This window comes from Patagioenas fasciata, chromosome 10, assembly GCF_037038585.1.
Source record: "Patagioenas fasciata isolate bPatFas1 chromosome 10, bPatFas1.hap1, whole genome shotgun sequence".
In the NCBI taxonomy this organism is placed as follows: domain Eukaryota; kingdom Metazoa; phylum Chordata; class Aves; order Columbiformes; family Columbidae; genus Patagioenas; species Patagioenas fasciata.
This window is the reverse complement of record NC_092529.1, coordinates 8,666,225-8,688,623: the sequence shown is the minus strand read 5'-3', so window position 1 is coordinate 8,688,623 and position 22,399 is coordinate 8,666,225. Positions and strand designations below refer to the sequence as shown.

General features: G+C 58.8%; 5 protein-coding genes across 13 annotated transcripts in view; 4 read left to right on the top strand and 1 right to left on the bottom strand.

The window, feature by feature from the left end:
- The window catches only part of FANCD2 (FA complementation group D2), a 44,242-nt gene extending 40,898 nt beyond the window's left edge, over window positions 1–3,344 (top strand). For both annotated transcript variants that reach the window (XM_071813066.1, XM_065845343.2), the window contains 5 exons: window positions 385–459; window positions 1,170–1,244; window positions 2,375–2,521; window positions 3,038–3,112; window positions 3,215–3,344. In XM_071813066.1, the coding sequence (XP_071669167.1) occupies window positions 385–459; window positions 1,170–1,244; window positions 2,375–2,521; window positions 3,038–3,112; window positions 3,215–3,292 (450 nt within the window). In that variant the 3' untranslated portion in view covers window positions 3,293–3,344. The remainder of the gene's footprint in view (window positions 1–384; window positions 460–1,169; window positions 1,245–2,374; window positions 2,522–3,037; window positions 3,113–3,214) is intronic.
- Window positions 3,345–3,373: 29 nt separating this feature from the next.
- BRK1 (BRICK1 subunit of SCAR/WAVE actin nucleating complex) lies at window positions 3,374–4,374 on the top strand. The gene is made up of 3 exons (XM_065845346.2): window positions 3,374–3,509; window positions 3,589–3,671; window positions 3,751–4,374. Exons 1-3 carry the CDS (start codon window positions 3,392–3,394, stop codon window positions 3,775–3,777), a joined length of 228 nt encoding a protein of 75 aa, XP_065701418.1. The 5' UTR covers window positions 3,374–3,391; the 3' UTR covers window positions 3,778–4,374.
- Window positions 4,375–8,438: 4,064 nt separating this feature from the next.
- Window positions 8,439–14,036, top strand: APEH (acylaminoacyl-peptide hydrolase). 2 transcript variants are annotated; one of them, XM_071813062.1, is made up of 22 exons: window positions 8,439–8,639; window positions 8,753–8,861; window positions 8,947–9,070; window positions 9,181–9,262; window positions 9,381–9,456; window positions 9,592–9,731; window positions 9,893–10,030; window positions 10,103–10,194; window positions 10,303–10,343; window positions 10,408–10,529; window positions 10,713–10,773; window positions 10,877–10,971; window positions 11,055–11,106; window positions 11,177–11,265; window positions 12,264–12,405; window positions 12,535–12,612; window positions 12,685–12,765; window positions 12,845–12,933; window positions 13,115–13,305; window positions 13,374–13,476; window positions 13,550–13,656; window positions 13,734–14,036. In XM_071813062.1, the coding sequence occupies exons 1-22, from the start codon at window positions 8,439–8,441 to the stop codon at window positions 13,870–13,872; spliced, it is 2,352 nt and encodes a 783-aa protein (XP_071669163.1). In that variant the 3' UTR covers window positions 13,873–14,036. The 2 variants fall into 2 exon arrangements, with proteins under 2 accessions (XP_071669163.1, XP_071669164.1); XM_071813063.1 differs by lacking the exon at window positions 9,381–9,456 and having other exon boundaries at window positions 8,550–8,639; window positions 8,947–9,262.
- Window positions 14,022–18,546, bottom strand: MST1 (macrophage stimulating 1). Of its 5 annotated transcripts, none has more exons than XM_065845954.2 (18): window positions 18,403–18,546; window positions 18,062–18,221; window positions 17,792–17,904; window positions 17,549–17,663; window positions 17,185–17,321; window positions 16,987–17,107; window positions 16,768–16,886; window positions 16,511–16,676; window positions 16,282–16,412; window positions 16,109–16,211; window positions 15,882–16,018; window positions 15,726–15,761; window positions 15,533–15,644; window positions 15,383–15,460; window positions 15,171–15,317; window positions 14,983–15,089; window positions 14,340–14,479; window positions 14,022–14,257 (listed from the first exon to the last, which is right to left on the bottom strand). In XM_065845954.2, exons 1-18 carry the CDS (start codon window positions 18,452–18,454, stop codon window positions 14,096–14,098), a joined length of 2,136 nt encoding a protein of 711 aa, XP_065702026.1. In that variant the 5' UTR covers window positions 18,455–18,546; the 3' UTR covers window positions 14,022–14,095. The 5 variants fall into 5 exon arrangements, with proteins under 5 accessions (XP_065702026.1, XP_065702027.1, XP_071669165.1 ...); XM_065845955.2 differs by having other exon boundaries at window positions 16,511–16,673; window positions 18,403–18,545; XM_071813064.1 differs by having other exon boundaries at window positions 16,987–17,126; window positions 18,403–18,544.
- Window positions 18,547–18,865: 319 nt separating this feature from the next.
- The window catches only part of DAG1 (dystroglycan 1), a 49,734-nt gene continuing 46,200 nt past the window's right edge, over window positions 18,866–22,399 (top strand). Inside the window, exon 1 of one of the 3 annotated variants that reach the window (XM_065845943.2) lies at window positions 18,866–18,968. The gene's annotated coding sequence lies outside the window, so the exon portion shown is untranslated. Of the gene's footprint in view, window positions 18,969–20,004; window positions 20,030–21,640; window positions 21,663–22,399 lie in introns of those variants that run through there. The other 2 variants (XM_065845945.2, XM_065845947.2) reach the window with 2 other exon arrangements.

Here is a 22,399-nt window from a genome sequence, read left to right as displayed (position 1 = left end):
CTGGATGAGTCATCACAGCTGAAGGTCTCCCTTGGAGCCCAGAAAGATCATGTGTCCCTCTGCAACTCTTCCTGGCTGGGAGTCAAATACATGCACAGTGATTCTAAAGTGTTTAGTTCAGTTTTATTCCCAGTTTACTAATGAATAAAACCAGGGTTGTGTACAATGATGAGACCTTGTCCTTCAAGGCTCTCTTTGCAGTGATTAAAGTTGGGACCCTTTACCTGTATGTTCCTGTACAGCCTTCACACAAATATAGTCTTTTACTAAGTGAGAACAGTCTCTGGGGTAGCTTGAAAGAATGTATCATTATTTTATCTTTGTGATGATTCATTGAAAAGGAATTTATATTTGCCTTTTGATATATTTGTCATTTTTTCATAGTATGGCCGTCTCTTCGTAGAAGCATTTTTGAAGCTTGCCATGCCTCTGCTGGACTACAGCTTTAAAAAGCACAGGGTAAGCCTTTTGGAGACAGATCAGTCTGGAACCAGTTGGGAGGCATGAGCAGTGCTTGCTAGGAGGAGATTCCTGTCTCTGCTCACATGCTGGCATGACACTCATGACACTTTGCTTTAGTCTCCACAACTTGCTTCTCCAATAGATAACTCCTTTCCGTTGCAAATGTAAGATGTGTTCTCATGGATGTTTGAGTGAATGAGGTTATCAAACAGATATCTAGTCGCTGCCACTGGACAATGGAAAGCACTGTGTAATTTGTTCAATAAGAGAGGACTGATATCCAGAGTTTGTGTTGGATGAGTTTGAAATACCACAGTCCAGCAATATCTTTTATACTTTCCCTCTGGTTCCCCTATTTTTGAAGGCTGTGCTCAAGGCAAGATGTTTGAAGGTTATCTTGATTTTTAATTGCCCAACTTTCACTGATATGTGTTTATTCCAAACTGATTCAAAATCAGTTTCAGTTCAAAGTGCTTGGCCCTATGACATGTGGTCATACTTTTATTACCACTTATTTGACTTAGATGCACAGTGCAAGTCTCCTGTGGCTTAATCCTGTTTGTCTGATGTTTCCTGCATGCGTGCATCACATCTCTATCCCATAGCCCTTTGAAAGGATTGCTGAAATTAATGCTGTTTAATTATTATTGATTCCCTTATGGAAAAATCCTTTGAGAATGATTTGCTGGTCTACTTATTTATTGCAGGATGATGTGCAGAGTTTGCTGAAAACCTTGCAGCTGAGTACCAGACAACTTCATCACATGTGTGGCCATTCCAAGGTGAGATAAATTCTAATTGCAGCACAAACTCCTGTCCTAAGAATGATTTATTTCCCTTGCACTGCCTTTCCAGGGCATAGGCAGGTTCTACTTGCAGGACTGCAGATCCAAGCCTAGCAGGAAGAGATGGTTACCCAGAGCTGAATCTCACACAGTCCCTGGTACAGCTGCCCTTCCTCAGCTGGTTTGTGTTTACAGCAACTCCATCTGTTCCCTCTTGTCCTAGTTCTCCAAAAACCAGCACTTCTTTGGTCTGGACAAGCTGGCTTTAGAGTTTATAGCGCACACACATTCCCTGTAGCTAGTGTAAAGAAACTGCATCAGACACTGTGCAAGAAAAAATATGGTGGTGGCTTATTCAACACCTTTCCCATTCTTTCTCCCCTGTGCTTGGGAATTCAGCAATTTCCTGACATGAAACTCCCTGCAGCATTAGTCTGCAGCTTGTGGCTTTCAGCAAGTAGCCATCTCCCTTCCTCGGTAGGTAGTTTTCGGGTCCAGCCACTTGTAGCCTTGCTTTTTGCTTTGGACTGGAACATTGTGATTGTCTATTGATAACTGCTGCTTCACCAGCAGTAGCTTGTATGTGTGTCAGACATACCCCAACATTATGAGCTGCACACACCACCAGCAGCAATGCACCATCCACCCGTCCGTGTGCCAGCAAGATGTGGCTGCCATGAGCAAGCTGGCAGCAGGGTAAGATCTGTGCGTGAAGAGCTGCACATTGTTCTTGAAGAACAGAGCGAGTGACATCAGTCTGTTGCTGAGATGTTGAAGTAAAGGAAAAGATGATTCTCAAAATAATTTTCCAAGGGTCAGCAGAATTCATCTGACTTAGGTAAAGGAGTTAGTAGCCTGTTTCTAAGGTTCATGAGAAAAGCTGAGGCTTCTTCTATTTTTATCCAGAGTGGATATGACTGTTTGGATTGTTGCAAGACAAAAACACTTATCTGAGTTTTATTTTTTAACAAAAGCTAAAAAACAATTTGTCCAAGAAATGACATAATCTGGGCAAGCTTTGTGGGGGTCACGTCCCATCCCTCTCACCTGTAAAACTAATGGCTTTCTAAACAGGAAGAATACAGGCAAGACTCAATCATAGTCATATTTTACTGTTTCCTATCTAGATTCACCAAGACATTGGACTGACCAACCATGTGCCCATGCTGAAGAAGTCCCTGGAACAGTTTGTGTACCGCGTGAAGGCAATGCTGGTGTTCAACCACTGCCAGGAGGCGTTCTGGGTGGGCATCCTGAAGAACCGAGATCTTCAGGTGAGAATCACTGTCCAGCCTGTGGCAATTAAAACCTGGGAAAGGGCAGTGCCCAGACAGCTGTAACTGCCCTTGTGTGCGGGTCGAGCTTAAAAGGCCATATTCACTGTGACCGTATTACAGTCATGTCTAGTGCTGCAGAAAGAAGTGTTTTATTTGAAGATGAAGGGCCTGCATCTCTGAGGGCTTCCTTGCAGCACCGAAGGGGTCAGTTTAATGGGTTGTAATGGGTGCATCCGGAGGGTCCTTCCTCTGCTCTGGGCAAGAACCACACGCAAAGGGAAGAGGTGAAGGCCACTTGAATGCCTCTTCACACTCTTGTGTGTGGCTTTAACAGAAGCCAGTTCAGGACATTTCTTTCGTGTTTCACTGCAGAAGCAGCACAGTTGAAACAAAACCTGCTTTTGACTCAAAAGCTTTTATTTCAGATGGTAACAAAATGCTGCTTTCTTCTATTCCACCCTTGCATCTGTAGCTGCGCATACACTCAGTACAGGTCTCTTCCCTTTAACCTAGGGAGAAGAAATTCAGTCTCAGGTGTCTGAGGAGCGCGACTCGGATGAGGAGGACTCCGCAGAGAGTCCTGCCGAGGTAACTCCCTCCGGGCCAGCCCGGCTCACCCCTCGTGATAACGCCGAACAGGCGGGTGCGGGGCAGGAGCAGCTGCGGCTCTGACGGCGCCGATCCCCGTAGGAGCCGAGCGGCAGCAGCACGGACGGCAGCGACGAGGACGCGGGGGCCGGGGCGGGCCCCCCTCCCCGGGAGCCCTGAGACACCGGGCGGCGGCGGCGGCGGGAGGGGCCGGGGGCGGCCCCGGGAGGCGGGCGGGAGCGGGCGGCCCCGCGCAGGCGCGGTGCGGCGGCGGCGGCCATGTCGGTGCAGGAGGACCCGGTGCAGCGAGAGATCCACCAGGACTGGGCCAACCGCGAGTACATCGAGGTGATCACCAGCTCCATCAAGAAGATTGCGGATTTCCTCAACTCCTTCGGTGAGGGGGCCGGGGCGGCGCTTGGCGGGAGGGGGCGGCGGGGCGGGCGCCGCGCTCTCTCACCGCCGCCTCCCCGCAGACATGTCGTGCCGGTCCCGGCTCGCCACCCTGAACGAGAAGCTGACGGCGCTGGAGCGCAGGATCGAGTACATCGAGGCCCGGGTGAGCACCGGGGCGCGGGCGGGCCCGGGGGTGGGTCTGGCCGGTGTGGCCTTGGCTGAGGCGGCTCCTCTTCCCGCAGGTCACCAAGGGCGAGACGCTGACATAGGCCCGGGCCGCCCCGCCGGAACCCCGCACCGCCCCGCCCCGGGCCCGCCGCCGCCGCCGCCTCTGCTTGTGTTGCCAATAAACCGCTGTGCTCCTGCCCTGCCTGCTCTCTGCCTGCCTGCGGCCGGGCCACGGGATGCCCGGCTCCCTGCCACCGTCCTGGATGTCCAGAGCCTGCCCTTCCACCCGCCTGGCTCACGGGGCTCGCACCCGGGGGCTGTGACAGAAGGGGATGCACACCCGGGGCTGCTGGCAGCTCTGGGAGACACCTGACCTGCCTGACTCACACTTGGAGTCACAGCAGAAGATCTGGTGATCCTGCTGGTTTGGATGGTGTCTCAGCGTGAAGACCTGGTCAGGGCTGGGTGGGGACAGCAGGCTCACATGTGCACATGCCACAGGAGAGTGCCCTTTGCTGGCACCTCGGGACAGGTGCTTGTTCTCAGAGGCAACTGGCAAGGAAAAGGAAATTTCTCTTCCCACCACTCTGTTCATTTCTAGTTTTTTCAGTGGGCATCTAGAGCTGCAAACTCACTGCTCATGTTTGTTTGGGTCCACGCAGTTGGTGTGAGTAAAGATCTTTTTGCTTCCCAGCAGACTTTAGATGTCTTGGTATATTATTCTGCAATTGGAAGCTATTTTTTAAATTATGGCAATGTGATGTCTGCAGTGTTTCCTGGGCACCTGGTTGACTTTAATGTTCTTTGTATTTTTGAGCCTGGCAGGTCTGACATCAGCAGGTGACTCCTCAGCATAGGTCTTCCCCACGCTCACAGTTTTGTTCTCCAAAGGAAGTTCTGTGTTTTCCATTGTTTGAATAAGTGGTCCCCCAGCCTTGCCCTCAGCTCAGCTACCCAGTTACACTTCACTGAGAGGTTTGGCTACCTCTGGTGTGTGGTCCCAGGGGAAATAAGTGCTTCATGCCAACTGCAGAACTCGGAGTGGAGCAGCCACAGATCATCACACTTTGACTCAGGGGTGATACCAAGTGATGAGAGGTGATGCTGTCATACAAAACTGGCAGGTAGAGGGAAAGCACTGATGTCTTTCCTCGGAGGCATTTGCTCTGTGGCTCACGTACACCCAAAGTACACCTGTGGTTCATGCACTGCTTATTCCGGGTGTGCTGGAGTGGAGTCCTGAGGTCTCTATCCTTGGAGATAACTCGGTATCTGTCTGGAAAAGGTCCTGAACAGCTTGATTTGACTTTAAGGTTAGTCCTGCTTCAAATGTGTGGGAGAGGGAGGGGTGAGCTGGAGATCACCAGATCTGCCTCACTTACCTGAAGGTTTTTCACCCAAAGTCTGAACAGGAGGCAGAAGGTACCGCAGGCATCCCTGGGACTGGGGCTGTGCCAGGCTGACTGCTTGAGATGCATTGTGTGTCCCTGAGTAGTACGGTGGTGTCTCGGATCCCTTCCTGGTCCCCTGGCAGGCTGTTGTCCTGGTTCTGCCTTTCCCCTCTGACCTCAGGCTTTCCCACAGGAGTAGGTGTTGCCACACTGTGTGGCCAAAGCCATATTGGTGCAGGGATCTGTCTCCTGCAGGGTTCAGCTCCTCCCAGCACTTGGCTCAGCCTGTCTGGTTCGTCTCCCAGCGGGGATGCTGGGCAGCTCGCTGTGGAATGGAGGAATGGAGCACTGCCCTTTTCCTTTCAGGGAGTCTCAGGAGTTCTCAGAGTCTCTGCAAGACCTGTCTTTCTAGTTTGACCATCTGCAAGGTGAAGAAGTCTCCAGGTCCTCGGGCTGTTCCTGCTCCCAGCAGCAGCTGCTGGAAAGGCTGTAGCCTTGTAGTAGGTGCAGCTTTGATACATTTAAAGCATTCAATTGTTTTTAATACTGGGGAGTTCTGCTCACCTTTTTATCTTGTACTGTGTCTTTTTTTGGGAAATGATGCCCAGGAACCCACATTAAACTTTTCTGGAGTGGATTTGTGTATTCTAACTCAGGAAATTGATTTATGTACTGTGTTAGTGGTGTTGTTTTCCCTACCGTACATTTAACATAGCAGGAAACGACAATGTGCTTTGTGTCCTCAAAGCTTTACTCTTGTCCTGAGAGAGCTGGGTGCTTGGATACCCTTCAGCTCAACTTGTTCGTAGCTGAGACCTTGTGGTGGTCTGAGACCTTTTCCCAGGGCCTGAACTGGAGAGCAAGCTGCTTCCAAGCCTCTAATGAAGGTGCCAGATTGAAGCAGTTTCATGAGAGCCTGAGCCACATCCATAGCTTCAGACAGGTCTGCACTCCCAGGGTGCAAACAGCCGGGTTTAGTGCTTGCTGCCTGCCCGACAGGCTGCCAGACCTCCTGCAGGGATGGGAGCAATCCCGCAGTCCTCATTGCGTTAACAGTTCTGAGGTTTGGAAATAAATGATAGGACTGAATTTTGACCTTGGGAAGGAGATGAGGTGATACTGTGGTGACATCACCATTTTTCTGATGTCAGAGGAGGGAGGTAGAGCTTGAATTCAAACTTTGCATACCCCATAAAGGTGGTCCTGTCCGATCCAAAGCACATATTTTAAGATGAGTGAGTGGATTGGACCAGACTTTTAAAATAATTCTAGCCTCTAGAAAATTAACTTTTGGCGTCTCTAGGTATCTACTGCTAGCAGAGCCTTGATATTCGGAAACGGCTTCAAAGTCAAATGTACCTTCATCCCCTCTGTTGCAGGCAATTGAACCTGATAGTAATTCAGTGACCTGAGGTGATCTCAAGAGAGGAATGTGTCACGACATAGGTGAATTGTTGAGGAAGAGCTGCTCATTGTCCCTAATGGCTTTGCCAAGCCTGGCTCTTCTTTAATGTTCCCAGAAGATGGAGTCTGCTTGTGTTCTGGTGCCAAGGTACTGACAGCAGTGGAAGGCACCTTGGGTAGCTGTCTCTCCCCCAAAAAAGAGTAAGATAAATAAGCACCATAGGGATAATGTGTTAAAAGACCGGAAAACTTAAGTAATAGCTGCGGTTGTGACAGGCTGAGGCTTTCAAGTGTGTGGTGTGTACTGTGACTGCTGAATCAAGTCATCTTTCTTTAAACTTTCCATTTTCTAGAAGACTGGCCCTACCTGCCTCTTGGCCACACCGGGTCAGTGAGCTGGGAGAGTCATGGGGGTACGGGAGGTCTCCAGGTTCACTGAGAGTTTTGTCTGGTTCCAGGAAGCTGCTAGCAGTCTTGCTCTGAACTCAGCAAAGCATCAGGACCTGGGACTTGGTCCTGGTGCACATAAAACTTTAGGATCAGCTTCCCTTTCCCCTCATCCTCCCTCTTCCCCCCTGCAGTCTGACACATCCTTGTGCCTTTCCACTTCAAATCACAGAAATGTGAAGCCAGTAATTGACAAGAACCCTCTTTGGGGGGAGGATTCTCACTGGGTACACCGTGGAGCAAAAGTTTGATAAGGATATCCTGGGGAAACAGTGGATGAATCAAACTCAGAGTCCTGCCAACAGCTCACCTTGACTTGTGTTCACAGGAGATCCACGTGCCTCTGTAGGTACAGAAGGAGCAATCCCAGGAAGTCTCCAGGGACACCTCTGATATTTAGCCTGACTTAAAAGATGGATGTGCTTAGGGTGTGCTGCCTGTGGCCCTTGTGGCAGAGAAGGGCATGGATGGCATTGGAGCTGAGGCTGGGTTAAACATTGCTTTTAACTCAAGAGAAAGGAACTGCAGGAGGGCTCTCTTGCAATAAAATACTGCTTGTGTGTCGGAGAAATGGGTGCAAGAAGTGGATTTACATTTCCTCTTAGAGGCCATTCTCTACCCTCTGCTGCTGGTGACTTTACTAACCTTGGCTGTTTCCCCTAACAAAACTGGGATAGCAGTACCTGCTCTGGCTGCCCTAGCTCCATAAAAAGGTGAGGGTGGACTATTGACATCCTTTGTGCTGCCTGTCTGCCCAGAAGTGTGTAGGAAAGGGGCTGTAGCAAGAAGGAGGATCAGCAGGAGCAGGGAATGGGCCCTGGACCTTCCCTGAGCTTCCTGGGTAAGTCCCCCAAGCCTTCCCTGTGCCGCTCCCCAGTCATTTGGGAACAGGTCAAATGTTTTGTATAGTAACGACAGAATTGAACTAATGAAACAAATATAGATGTGATGAAACGCAGGTTCTTCAAAATACTCTTTAGCCTTGGCTGCTGGTAACAGCACCTGAGGAGGTCAGTAATTCTCCAGAGAGCAACACCCCTTGGTGTACACTTGCCGTTTATTTTGCCTACTCAGTCAGAAGGCTCATGCCAAAGCCAAGGGGATGTGCCAGGCCTGTCCCAGCCTTAGCCTATCCCTTGTTTCTGCATTAGCTGGGAAGAAAAGTGATTCTTGGGTCCCAGGCTGTGCGCTATCTCCTGTACGAACAGGCTGAGGCTGGACACACGACACCGAGGCGGCTGCAAGACTGGAGGGCTCCTTTAGTCTCCAGTGATTGGGCTGCCTGCTTATTGTGGGCCCCAAAATCCCTTTATGAACATGGCACTGTGGCTGCTCAAGCACCTGCAGTGCTAACTTGCTGCTGCCACCCCCCAAAAAACAGCGTAGCTCAGCACCCCGCTGTCTCCCATAGTGGTGTTGGTGCCAGTGCCACCTCTGTTCCTGGTGCCCCTGGGGCTCACGGCCACCAGCTCCTTCTTCTCCAGGGGACAGCGTGTGTGCTGCCAGGGCCACGGTGCCCCATGGCGGAGGATGGGACCTCCCCGTGGCCGCAGGCAGGACAGGCAGCGCCGGGCAGCTGGAGGGCTGGCGCCGGGCAGGCCCCCGGCACTGGCTGCTCGCGCACGCCCTGGCAGCCTGCCGCACTGCCGAGCAGACAGTGCCAGCAGCCCAGCGCAGCGGAGCAAGGCCTCATGGATTCGGGAACTGAGCAGGGCACAGAGGTGGGCAGGGGAGACTAGGGGGCTGCGCGGGTGGGTGCAGCCTCTTTTTTTGGGGTGGGTGTAGGCAGAGGGGTGAGCTGTCCCCCCACCAGTGTGCTTCTGCCCCGGCCCAGGCAACCGCCAGCCCTGCTGCCTGCTACCAGGAGCTGAGACGGTTCCCAGCTGTCACCCATGCCGCCCTTGGCAGCACCGCGGGGGGACAGACCTTCCTGCTCTACACCGGTGAGCGGCGGGCACAGCAACTCGGTGCTCTCTGCCTGCGGGCCCGGTGCAGGCAGGCAGTGACAGTGACAGTCCCGTCCTGCAGAGTGCAGCCGCCACGACGTGCCCCGCCACCGGCTCCTGCGCTTCAGCCGCCACTACAGCCTGCAGCGTACAGCTGGCGGCCTTGCCGTCAGCCGGGCAGCGCTCAGCGCTGAGTTCCACAACCAGTATGGCACGGAGAGGCTGTGGGATGGGGTGGTGTGGCCAGTGCCCGTCGCGTGGCTGGTGCCCACAGCATGTGCCCACCGCAGCCTGCCTCCCTCCCTCCCACCTGCAGGCTCCTCAGCCAGGACTCGCCCTCGGGCCAGCACCGTGCCGTGCTCAGCCGATGCCCGTGGCAGGGCCACGAGCTGCTGGAGGTAACGTGGGCTGCCCTGGCTACGGCAGCCTCGTGGCTCCCCAGGCTGGCTGGAGAGCTAGCATGGAGTGGTGGGCACTGCAGCCATGGTATGCTGGTGCTGACCCCCGTCCCTTCAGGTGTGGGGCAGCAGTGGGCGCAGCCACAGTGTGGACCTGACAGCGCTGGGGAAGCACGGGGAGGTGTATGCGGAGGGTAGGGCCCCTGCCCACTGCACCATGCCCCCTGCACCGTGCCCCCTGCCTGCAGCACAGACAGTGGCCCCAGTGCCTGCCTGGTGCCCGGCTGTGCCTGTGCCAGCCTGGGCTCCGGCACCTCTTTCCATCCCAGGGCCCTTCGCCTGCCTGGCCTGGTCCCACTCGGAGGCACAGCTACTCTACGTGGCTGAGAAGAGCCGGCCCAAACCACGGCCCCCTGGCCCCTGGGATGTGCCAGGAGCAGCCAGGCTTGTGGAGGAGGATGAGGATGAGGTGAGTGCCATGTGCTCTGTGAATGTGCCACGCACCCTGTGTGTGTGCTGTGTGCCCCATGAGGATGCTGTGCACCCCAGAAGCATGCCATACACCCCACGAGCATACCATGCACAGAGCCCTGTGTCTGGGGGCATGGGGCTGACAGGGCTGTGCTGCAGGGTGAGCAGTTCGTGTACCACGAGGACTGGGGGGAGGCACTGAGCACCCGCAGCGTGCCCGTCCTCTGTGTTCTGGACCTGGTGAACAGCAGGCTCTCCGTGCTGGAGGACATCCCAGAGCACCTCTCCCCTGGCCAGGTAGACGGGGGGCAGGGAGAGTCCCAGGGCGGGCCAGCCTGGGGCTGTGGGACAAGCTCAGCTGTTGCACAGGCCCTGTGGTCCCCAGATGACCGTGGCGTGGTGTTCGTGGGCTGGTGGCACGAACCCTTCCGCCTGGGGCTGAGATCCTGCTCTAACAGGAGGTGGGTCCCCCAGCACCACGCTGGGATGCCTGCACTGTGCTGGGTCAGCATGGCAGTGGGGGCCAGCATGTCCATGGGGCTCCAGCCTGACCCACGCCTCCTCCCCAGGTCAGGGATTTTCCACCTGGACCTGGCCAGCGGGCACTGCGGTGAGTACTGGGATGCGGGGTGTGCCTTGGGGGTCCCCGGCGTGCTCAACCCTGCCACCCGCAGAGCTGCTGTCAGCTGAGTGCGGTGCCACCTGCTCCCCCCGGCTGAGCCCCGATGGCCGGCGCCTGCTCTACCTGGAGGGGACTGTTGGGGGCCCCCATCGGCAGTGCCTGCGCCTGCGCATGGTGAGCGGGGCCCTGCGGGTGCTGGGCACGGCTGTGCCACCCTGCGCTGTGGTGTGGTACCCAGCCTGGGATGTCACAGTCTCTCACTGTGCCCAGCTGGGGCCAGGGGTGGGATCAGCCCCCAAGTCCCCCTGCCCCAGTTTCCCTGTCTGGGACCTATCCCTGACCACCGTCTTTCCCCAGCTCACCTGGCAGACAAGGCAGACGGTGACCGTGCTTGAGGTGGTGCAGGAACCCACGGAGGGTGAGCATGGCACAACAGGCAGGGCTGGGTGCTGCCAGGGGGCTGAGATTCCCCACACCAGGTGCCCGTGTCCCAGGCTCACCATTGCTCTGCCCGCTCCCAGCCTTTGCTGGGATCTACACAGAGGAACTGCCACCACGGTGCTGGGCAGCCGACAGCCGGCGGGTGGTGCTGAGCACCCCACAGCGGAGCCGCACGGTGAGCCCTGGGGACAGGCAGGTCAGGGATGTGGCCCCCATGCCCCGCAGTGACACAGCTGCCTGTGCTCTGCCCCCTTGCAGGACCTGCTGCTCGTGGACACAGAGGCAGCCACTGTCACCAACCTGACGGCAGGTATGTGGCGCTGGGCTGCCCACAGTGCCCGGTGAGCATCTGTGAGTGCCAATGTGCTCTTTGTCCCCAGAGTCACCTGAAGGGTGCTGGGAGCTGCTCACCCTCCAGTGGGACCTGCTGGTGGCCACCTGCTCAGCCCCAAACAGTCCTCCCAGCCTGGTGAGCAAAGCCATCGCACCGTCTGGCACAGTGATGTGGCACGGCAATGCACAGCCAGGCAGGGCACGGCGTGGCATGGTGTGGCACTGCATGGCACAACTAGGCATGACCAGACACAGCACAGCATTGCAGAGCACAGCCACGGCATAGAATCACAGGATCATAGAACGTCCTCAGTTGGAAGGGACCCATAAGGATCAGCAAGTCCAATGGCTGTCCCTGCACAGGACACCCCACAGTTCACCTTCTCAAACACTGTCAAGGCTTGGGGCCGTGACACCTCCCTGGGGAGCCTGTTCCAGTGTCCAGCACCCTCTGGGTGAAGAACCTTTTCCTCATGTCCAACCTAAACCTGCCTTGGTACATTTTTCTGCCATTCCCTGGGGTTCTGTCATTGTTTGTCAAAGAGAAGAGATCAGCACCTGCCCTCCTCCTCCTCTTGCGAGGAAGCTGTAACCGTGATGAGGTCTCCTCTCAGTCTCCTCCAGCTTGAACAAACCAAGTGACTTCAGCCACTCCTCATACATCTTCCTCTCCAAACCCTTCACCAACTTCCTGGCCCTCTTCTGGACACTCTGTAGTAGCTTAATATCTTTTTTATCTTATGGGACCCAGCCCTGCGCACAGTGCTGCAGGTGAGGCTGCCCCAGCACAGAGCAGAGCGGGACAATCCCCTCCCTCCACTGGCACAACACAGCACAGGGGAGCACAGCCTGGCGAGGCACAGCCAGCTCCAGCACAGTGTTGCATGGCACAGTGTGGCAAGGAACAGCAGAGCTCAGCAAGCATGCCAGGACCCAGTGCAGCGTGGTACGGCCAAGGACAGCACGGCATGGCACAGAGTGGTGTGACAGGCACAGCACGGCACATCCAGATGTGGCATGGGGTGGGATGGCACAGGATGGCACCACAGAGCACTGGCATTGCAGGCACATTGGAGCTGATCACTCCTGGCAGGGGACAGGGGTGCCCTGGTGCCACCCTCTGCCTGTCCCCAGGTGGTGGCAGTGCTGCCACCGGCAGGCCAGGAGCTTCCCCTCTGCTGGGTGCCAGTGGAGGATGCCCCAACAGTGCCCGGTGTCACCTGGAAGACCCTGACGGTCCAGCCACCCTGCAATGGGCAGAGCCCCACTGCACACAGTGAGCACCTGGGGGCCCCCACCGCACCCGGGTGCTGTCTGGGTGCTGGGGACCCTCAGGAGCAGGGGGAGGGCAGGGTGCTGGGTGCCTGGGGTGGTGGGTGCTGAGCAGGACCTTTCCCTGGCGCAGGTACCCAGGCTTTTGAGGCTTTGTTGCTGAGCCCGCCGGAGAGCATGGCACCACACCCCCTCGTCGTGTGCCCCCACGGTGAGTGAGGGGATGGTGGGGACACCCTAGCAGTGCTGGTGGCACCCTGGGTGACATCCTCACTGGCCCCAGGTGGCCCTCATGCAGTCTTTGATGCCCGCTGGCGTCCAAGCATGGCTGCCCTGTGCCAGCTGGGCTTTGCCGTGCTCCTGGGTGAGTGTCAGGGAGCTCGTGGACACATAGGCCCTGTGCCCTACCGGAAACGTGGCACCCATGGCCCCCGTGTCCCCAGTGAACTACCGCGGCTCCCTGGGCTTCGGCCAGGCCAGCATCACCTCCCTGCTCTCCCGTGTGGGTGAGCAGGATGTGGCGGACACCCAGGTGAGGGGTGCTGGGCTGGGGGTGCTGGATGTGGCGGACACCCAGGTGAGGGGTGCTGGGCTGGGGGTGCTGGATGTGGCGGACACCCAGGTGAGGGGTGCTGGGCTGGGGGTGCTGGATGTGGTGCTGCTGAGGGGGTCTAATGTTGGGGTGCTGATGTGCGGGTGCCCCACGGGCGCAGCTGGCAGTGGAGCAGGCACTGCATAGTGAGCCCCTGGACCCGCACCGCCTGGCCCTGCTGGCTGGTTCCCATGGAGCCTTCATCGCCCTGCACCTTCTCGCCCATGAGCCCAAGCGCTACCAAGCCTGTGCCCTGCGTAGCCCTGTCTCCAACCTGCCTGCGCTGCTGGGCACCTCTGACATCCCTGACTGGTGAGTGCTACCCCCAACTCCATGCCACGGCACATCCCCACAGCACCCATGGCTGCTCTGTGCCACAGGCGCTATGTCTCCCTGGGGCTGCCATACTCCTTCGAGCGGGTGCCCCGTGCCGAGGAGGTGGCCACCATGCTGCTGCGCTCGCCCATTGCCCAGGTGGCCCAGGTAAGGCAGGGGCAGGATGGGTGCGGAGTGCTTGGTGCAGAGCACTGGGCCCCCACTGCTGGCTGTGCTGCAGGTGCAGACGCCGGTGCTGCTGTGTGTGGGTGGCCGGGACCGGCGAGTCAGCCCCACACAGGCTCTGGAGTTGTACCGGGTGCTGCGGGCCAAGGGGGTGCCGGCACGGTCAGTAGGGTTCAGGGGTCTGGGAGCAGGGAAGGAGCCCCTGCGAGCAGCTGAGCATCCCCTGTCCTGTCCCACAGGCTGCTGTGGTACCCAGAGGGCGGCCACGCACTCACTGGTGTGGAGACAGAGGCCGATGTCTTTGGGAACTGCGCCCGCTGGTTTCTCCAGCACGTGGGACAGCCCTGGCGGGACAGGATGGGCCGGCACAGCACCTAGCACCCGCTGTGGCCCTGCGGCTGTGCCGGCCCCGGGGTGACTGCTGGCCCTGGGGACCACACCGGTACCAGAGCAGGATGGAGTGAGTGTTGCCAGGGGCAGGATGGCTGAAAACCCACAGTTTGGAGCTAAATAAATGTCCAAGACTCTGTGCAGCACGGATATCCACGGCCATGCCTTTATTGCATGGTGGTGTTTGTGCCAAGGCTGGGGCTGAGCTGTTTCAGCCCATCTTCATCACTTTGTGGATCCAGTCAACAAAGAGGGAGACGCGGATGAAGAGGGCGGGCTGGTCGGTGCGGGCACAGACGCGGGAGGGGGTGATCACCCCCTCCAGCACCCAGCAGTCAGCAGTGAGGCAGGCCAGTGGCCCCCCGTAATCTCCCTGCGGCACATAGAGAGCGGTGTCACCCCCTGGTGCTGGTGCCCATGGGCTCCCCAAGGTGGTGGTCCCCAGCCCCGCTCACCTCACAGGCCCCCACACCGGCGCGCAGTGGGGCGGTGCACAGCTCGCTCTCTTTTAGGCGCCCGCGCAGTGCCGCATTGCACTCATCGTGGGCCAGCACTGGCAACCACGCCACGTTCAGCACGCTGTTGTCCCCCATGCCTGCGGGCAGGTGGCACACAGGGCAGCAGGCAGGGGATGATGGGGCAGGGGATGCACAGATGGGGATGCCACGGGCAGGGGGATGGCATGGCAGCGGGTGTCATGGCTGGGCCGATGCTGTGGGTGGGGGCACACAGCATGCCTTTGGAGGAGGAGTGCCCTCCCAGGAGGTACTGCAGGCAGGGGATGTTGGGGTACGGGAATGTTGTTGCTGGGGAATGGCATGGACAGGAAGATACGGGGAGGAGGATGTTGTGGCAGTGGGATGCTGTGGAAGGGAGATGTCATGGAAGAGGGATACCATGGACAGGGGGATGCTGTGGGTGGGGGAATAACATGGGCAGGAAAATGCTACGGAAGGAGGTGTCATGAAAGGCAGATGTTGTGGAAAGGAGGATGCCAGGAACTGTGCAATACTGTGGCCAGGGGGATGCTGCGGTCAAGGGATGGTCAGGGGATGCCATTACAGGGAGTCCCTGGCAGGGGCTGCCCACGGCAGGTACCTTTGGTTTCCCCCCAGCCAGCGATCTCACAGACAGTGCTGGCGGGCACAACGTAGCGCTCAGGTGGCAGGCAGATCAGCGCCACACGCTTGTTCAGAACAGCTGGCCTGCGGCAAGAGAGGCAGTGGGATGTGGTGCCGGCCTGGCCAGCAGCGGGGCACAATGGGGCTCAGGACATGGCCATTCACCTTGCCAGCTTCAGCATCACCAGCTGGGACGCGGAGGGGCCACAGACAATACGGACAATGGGGATGGTTTGCTGGTCAGGGTCCCCGGGGCCAGGGTCCTTGAAGAGCGTCCCCAGCTGCACCTTGTAGCCCGTCAGGTCGGCATCACTGCAGGATGGGGACGTGAGGGCGTGGGGGGCTCCCAGCACCCCCCACCCTGGCCATGGCCTTACCAGGAGGAGAAGCACTGGCGTGTGCTGATCACCCACTGCTCCTGCACCAGGGACCCCCCGCAGAAGTGCACGCCAGCCCTGCAGGGATGGGAGGTCAGCTCCTGGTGGGGATGCCGGCCGTGCAGCAGTGTCAGCAGGGAACCCGCTCACCGGTTGCGGATGCTGACGGTCCAGGGCGAGTTGCCGGGCTGGCCACCAACAATGCGCCCTTTCTGCTGCAGTCTCTCCTCCCGACGGCCACACTGCTCGAACGCCACCACATCTGCTGGCAGGGCAGACATCAACCAGGGCCGTGCCACTGGCACCCACCCCACAGCACCCACCTGGCACCTGCGGGCCCCACCTGCATTCTCCAGGACAGAGGGCACTGCACTGCTGGCTGCGGAGAAAAAGCAGAGGGTGGCATTGGGGTGGGACCCAGCCACCCTGCAGGGGCCAAAACCACCCAGGGGGTGGCTGGGGTCCCCCCTGGCTCCACAGGGTGTTGGCTTGGGCTCACAGCAGGGCTTGATAGCACAGTAGTCGAAGGGGGTGCGAGGGTCCATGGTGTAGCACCAGGGGCCATGGCTGTCGTTATCAGGGTTGCGGCAGTAGTTCTCCTCCAAGTGTGCCTCAGGGTGGGTGACGGGCGAGATCCTGCCAGCAAGAAGTCACCATCCCCATCTCCATCCTCATCCTTGTCCCCATCCCCACATGCCCCCCAGCATGCTCCCTCACAACACTCACTGGGGCACGTGGGGCGCCTGGGCAGCCCACGGCTGGCAGGTGATGCCCTGGCGTGTCTTGCTGACGCGGCCGTGGTAGCGCTCACCGTGGCTGTGGTAGCACTCTGGGGACAGGCAGGGAGGGCTGGCACCCCCAGCAGGCACCCTGGGGATGGGTGCCTGGGGGCAGCTCACCTTGAGTGCTCAGCTCATCGGAGCAGCGGCGGATGTGGAAGCAGAAGGCGATGCGGATGGTGGGATGGGCAGTGAAGCACCACGGTGCCTCTGAGCCGTCGGGGTTGCGGCAGTAGTTCTCCTGCAGGTCCCTGGCACAGGGGCCGTGTGGGTGTCTCCCCCCTAGTCCTGTACCCATGGGTGCTGCCTACCATCTCCCTCCCTGGGGGCACCTCCTCCACCCCCTTACTTGCATGGGTACTTCTCAGGCACGAAGTGGTGCTGGTGGGGGGTCTGGGCATCCCAGCGCTGGCAGGGGATCCCCGACACGGTGACGTTCACCCGGCCTCGGTAGCCTTCACCCTTGCCCCTGAAGCAGCTGGTGGTGACATTGAGGGGCCGTGGGCGTTTTTCTGCTTGTGGGGCAGGAGTGGAGCAGAGCGCAGGGTGAGGGTGGCACCTGGGACACCTGGCCTGTGCCACATGGTGCCACCAGCGGGGACTTACTGCAGATGCGGATGCGGCAGTACTCGCGCTCCCGTCTGGGGTCAGTGGTGTAGCACCAGGGCCGCTCAGAGCTGTCGGGGTTGCGGCAGTAGTTGTCATCCAGACCCTTGTCAGGGTACCTGGGCCAGAGACGGGGAGCAGTGGTTGAAGGTGGCACCACTGCCCTGGCACCTGGCGTGGCCGGAGCACTGTGCACTGCCCAGGGCCAGGGGCCAGTACTTGTCAGGGTGGTAGGGGTGCTTGTGCGGATGCTGCAGGTCCCAGCGCTGGCACTCGGTCCCCGACTCGGTGTGGTCCACGGTGCCACGGTAGTCCTCCCCATTGCAGGTCATGCAGACAGCTGCCAACAGCCAGGGGGGCTAAGTGGGCGGTGGGAGGGACACAGAGCATGGGGTTTCCCTGACCGGTGGCACTCACCATCCTCGCACTTCTTGATGCCGCAGCTCTGGTGTCGGATGTTGGGGTCGACGGTGTAACACCACGGGCCCCGCTTGTCCTGGTCGGGATTTCGGCAGTAATTTTCCTCCAGCTGGTTGCGGGGGGACGGCAGGAACCTGCCAGCAGCAGGATGGGTAGGAGGGCTGCCAGGAGCCCCTCGTCTCGTGGCCAGCTCAGCCACAATGATGTTTCACCCCTGGTCAGTGCCATTGCCTCCGTGCTGTCCCCATTACCCCCACGCTGTTCCCGTTGCCCCCACATTGTCCCCAGCCCACTCCCCACTGCCCCAAACTGCCCAGGGCCACTGACACGTGTCACGGGGCAGCTGGGGACATGGGGGCACCTGTGGTCATGGGGTGTTGTGGCTTGCCAGTGCTGGCAGCGCAGACCCTTCTCCGTCGTGGCCCGTGTGCCACGGTAGCTGCTGCCATCGGCCACAATGCAGTCCCGCAGGTAGTCTGGGCAGAGCCGGGCACCGTGTCAGAGCCCGGGGCCGAGCTGTGGCACATTCGCAGTGGGGAACCTCGTGCTGGGTGGCCCATGCCCGGTTTGTGGGGCCCCATGCCCACCCATGGCACCAGCCCACCTTTCTTTTGGTACAAGTCATAGTGGTTGTTTTTCTGCAGCTGGATACGGGGTGAGTGCTGGGTCCAGGGCAGCAGCTGGCACAGCTGGCTCTGCCGGTTGTAGTGGAAAGCCCTGCGAGGAACAGCAGGAGCCTGGCATGGCACCGTGTGGGGCCAGGACCCGTGGGCACACACATGGGCACACACATGGGCCCAAGCACACGGCGTGACCCCGCTGTCACAGCCCCTGCCCTCCCACCTGCCCCATGGCCCCACCACGTCCCGCTCACCGGCAAGCAAGGCTGGCAGCACAGCGCTGGGCACACTGCCCCGCAGAGCCCCGCTCCGGCAGCAGCAGCGCTGGGTCCGTGGGCACCGCTGGGTTTGCGGGCACCGCCACCAGCTCCGTGGCTCGCAGGCGCTGGAAGTCATTGAGGGGCGAGCGGTGGCCTGGGCAGCACGGCAGGAGCTCAGCCTGGGGACACAATGGGAACACCCCGGCCGCACGGAGCACGGGACCCATGTCCCGTGGAACAGAGGGGTCCCTGCCCTACAGGGCACCCGCTGCAGCCCCCGGTTCCTGCTCCCCCCGCGCTCTCCAGCCCCACGGCGGCCTAGCCCGGGGCCCTACCTGAGCCCAGGGCCGCGGCCAGGGCGAGCAGGACGCCCAGCACAGGCTGCATGGCGGCGTCCCCGGGGCTGCTGCCGCGTCGGGCCGGCCCCCGGCAAATATTTGCCCGCGGGCTCGGGGCCAGCGGGGCCGGGGTCACCTCGCGGCGCGGCCGCACGTGGGGCGCGGGGCGGTGCCTGCGAGGCTGGGGGCGGGGACTAAAGAGGGGGCGTGGCAGGTCGGGATGTGGGCGGGGCTTGGAGCGGGGCCAGAAGGGAGCGGATGGGGCGGTGGGGCGGGGCCGCGGGGAGGGCGGGGCAGCGTGGGACGGCCGCAGCGCGCGGGGGGAGGCGGGGTCCCGAGCGGCCAGGTGGGGCGGGGCGGAGGGGGCGGGGCGGACTCGGCCGCCGGGCGCCCATTGGCCGCGGCGCGCTCGTGCCGCCCGTTGCTAGGCGCCGCGTGCCCCGCCCCCAGGTACGTGCCCGCGCGGGGTCGCGCTCGCGCCGCGCCGCCCGCTCGCTCGGTGCGTCGGGGCTGCTGGCGGCGAGAGCCGGCGGGGAGCGGCCTCCGGGCCCGGCCGTCGCACGGTGAGGGGCCGCGGAGACGGGGGGGCTCGGCCTCCGCCCGGCGGCGGCAGCGCGGAGCTGCGGCGGCACCTGTCGGGCCGCCCTGCCCTTGGCCTACCGGGTGGGCTGGGGCCGGGAGCGGCGGCGCGGCCTGGGCAGACGCGCGGCGGGCTCGGCCTCCCGGTGCGCGGGCAGCAGGTCGGCCCGGCGGGGGCGGCCCGGCGCTGCCTCAGCCCCGGCGCGCCCTCCGCGGCCTGCCGGGGCCGGGCGCGGGCGGCGGCCTGGGCTGCTGCGGCGTCCGGTCTCCGTGCCGCGTTCGCTTCCCCCTTCTCAGTGTTTTCCCGCCGCCGGGGCCACTCTTCGGGCGCCGGCCAGGGCCTGGGTGGGCGCCGCGCCCAGGGGTGCCCAGCGGGACTGGCCCTGCCGGCGGGCGGCAGGCGGAGCGGGCCCGGCCCGAGGCACCGAGCGGCTGTGCCGGGTTGGGCTGTGCCGGGTTGGGCTGTACCGGACGAGGCGTGGGGCTTCACTACAGCCGCCGGCGGGGGCGGTGGGAGCGGCCCAGGTGCTGGAGGTGGCGGCAGCCCGTCCCGCATGTGCCCTGGTTCCTGGCGGGGTGTGCCGGAGCTCGGGTGGGATTCCCGGGCTCGGCCCGTCGGCGTGTGCGGGAGCCCAGCAGCTCTCCCCGGGACCGGCCTGGCTCCGCGGGAGCGCAGGTGGATTTGCAAGTGCCCGGCGGAGTTGGTGTCTGCCCGGGTGTGCTCCGTTCAGGGACCCGGGCAGACCTGTGGCCCCCGGCCCTGCCGTGGGACGGGCTCCCCTGGCCCGGGCTCGGTGGGGCCCAGGGGCTCCGGGAGCCGACGTTGGGCTGGGCACTGCGAGCAGGGGCTGTTTGGGTGTAGTAGACCCACAGCCAAACTTTTATCAGCAGTGCAGGTGACTAAATGCAATTAAATAGTTCTGCTGCACAGAAACGTGTAGATGCAGAACATTCCTCGTGGCCACCCTGGCTCCTCAGAAGCAACAGGCTGTGGAGTGGCTCACCCGAGTCTCTGACGCCCGTCAAGTCAACAAGTAGGAGTTTAGTAAGTTTTGTCGCAGGTTTGCAAGTCGCAAACTCACCGAGTGTGTTTTTAGAGCTTAACTTGGTCTCCGCTGCTTGGGGTGGGAATGTGCAGGCAGGGGACGTGGGAGCTGGCAGCAGGGCTTGTGCTCGCTCCCTGCAGGGCTGTGTCTCGCTTGGACCTGGAGCTTTGGCTCTTAGGCTCGGGAAAATGGCACTGATATTGCTCACCCGTCCAAAATGAGACTAAAATCCTTTTTTTTTTACTTTAATATAGAAAGACCAAGTATTCATCTGTCTTCTCTCAGCTCCTCCAGGCAGGGGCTTCTTTCCACCATTTGCTGCTGTTATAGGATGGATGGCTAGTATCTCTTGCCTTGGGAATACTGTGCTTAACAAAATTTGTTATTTAACTTTATGTATAGGATGCTGTCTCTTCCCATATTTAGCTTTACAGATTCCTTTCCTCACTTTGAGAGTTTCTAATTCAGCACAGTTTTCTTCATGCAGTCTCTGCCACTATTCTGAGCATCCTAAACCACTTATTCATTCTTCCCGATGCTTGTCATTGCACTCTTCTATCCTAAATATAGGGTAGTATGCCAATGGGAGAAGCTTGAGAGCGAGCTGAAGTGCTGGGAACACCACTGTTTACTCAGAGGAGTAATCAGCAAAGCCTGGCTGATTCCAGGTCGCGCCGTCTTCTTGCTGCAGGAGTTTGCACTCACTTTTTTGGGAGCTGGCACAAATTCTTGAATAACTAGAAGATGTTGTTGATGGCACATACGAGCTTAGAAATACCCATTTCTTTCAGCATCGTGTAAACTTGGAGTAAATTCTGCTTATTTGCTGATATTAGGCCTGGAGAATTATCAAAAGCTGTGGGGCTGATATCAGTAAAGGTGTTCTGTGCCTCGCTGTGTACCAGTAGGTCTTGTATGGGATTTATTAACCCCAGGTACTTCTCTGCTTCTAGGAACAACTGATACTCATTGCTAGTTCGAGTGCTGCTTGTCCCCTTCTTTCTCCGCTCGTCTCTCACTGCCCAGTGTGCTGGGCTCAGCTGCTACAAGAAATGAAGGAGGATGCGTGACAGAGCAAGACCTTTTGTTAGCTTCAGCTGCAAAGTGCACGGTTAGAATTGGCTCAAAGCTCTGACTGTAACTTGTCTTCCACGGGCAGCTGGTCTGGAGGAATTCTCGTGTGTCTCTTGCTGTGTTACGGCAGCACAGGGGTAACGTAGGAGGGAGTGCTGCGTCCTGGCCAGTGTGAGCACGCTGGCTGAGAAGCCTCGGAGGTGCTTTGCACTAGAGAGCGGTGGTCCCGCTCGGGTCTGATGAAGAGTGGAACCATGTGGGTGCAGCAGTGGGTCCTGTGGGGATTCCCATGCTTTGGTGTCTGCGCCACAGGTGTGAGCTGCAGCGTGTTGTCAGCCTGGCAGAGAAGGTGTGACTGTTCTGCCCTGGCACGAGGGGTGTTGCTTAACAGTGGGAATGATGTCTCCTCAACTCTTCCATGTCCCTTGGACAGGTAACAAGAGAGATTGTCCTGGAGAGGGACCAGGGTGCTGTGCCAGCCTGGGGAGGAACTCCAGCTGACAGCAGGGAAACTGTCTGTCTCCTTTCGGCAATGGCAGCTGTCTGAAAAGTTTTGTTGTGAGTATGATTTTGGATAGTTTCTGCCTTTCCTCCCATTACCTGAGGAATAGTAGAGAGGCTTTAATTCTAGTAGTGGTTAGTTTGAATGAGGAAAATGCAAACTCTGAATTCTCCTTGGGCAAACAGGGGTCACATAAATAAATGCCTCTGACATTCTTTGTGGTGCTTGTAGACTGTCTACCAATTACTTCTGGTCTCTTGCGGAATCAGTGGGAGGCTGTCACTCCTTCAGCGCCGAGTACTTCGGCAGTGATTTGGGAGAAATACAAATAAACACAGTTGGATTGACCTAGTGTATCTGAGCTCTTGGTATGCTGGAAATGTTTGTTCTTAGGATGTTTGTGTGGTCTGGAGAGCTCTGTACCTTAAACCTGATTCAAAGAGGTCTGTGACCATGTTTAAGCTGTGAAAAAAAAAAAAAAAAGATCAGCCTGAAGAACCTGTACTTCTAGGGCTTGCTTGTGAGATTGCTCAAGTCTGAGCAAACTACTGGTGCTGCTGAAAGGGAAGTTAATATATTAACCTGCATGAATACACTAGGTAGGTGCGCTTCCTAGCCTAATGTGTTTTTGTGTCTGTGTATCTCCCTGCACTTATCCATTTGCTTAAACTGTCACTCGCTCAGCTTTTCTGGGATAGAAGTTTGGCTTGCTGGGGGGAAAGATGGTTGTATATATTTGATGTTACTACTTTTATTGTTGCTGTACTGTTTGTGGGCATCCGAGCTGATCTGC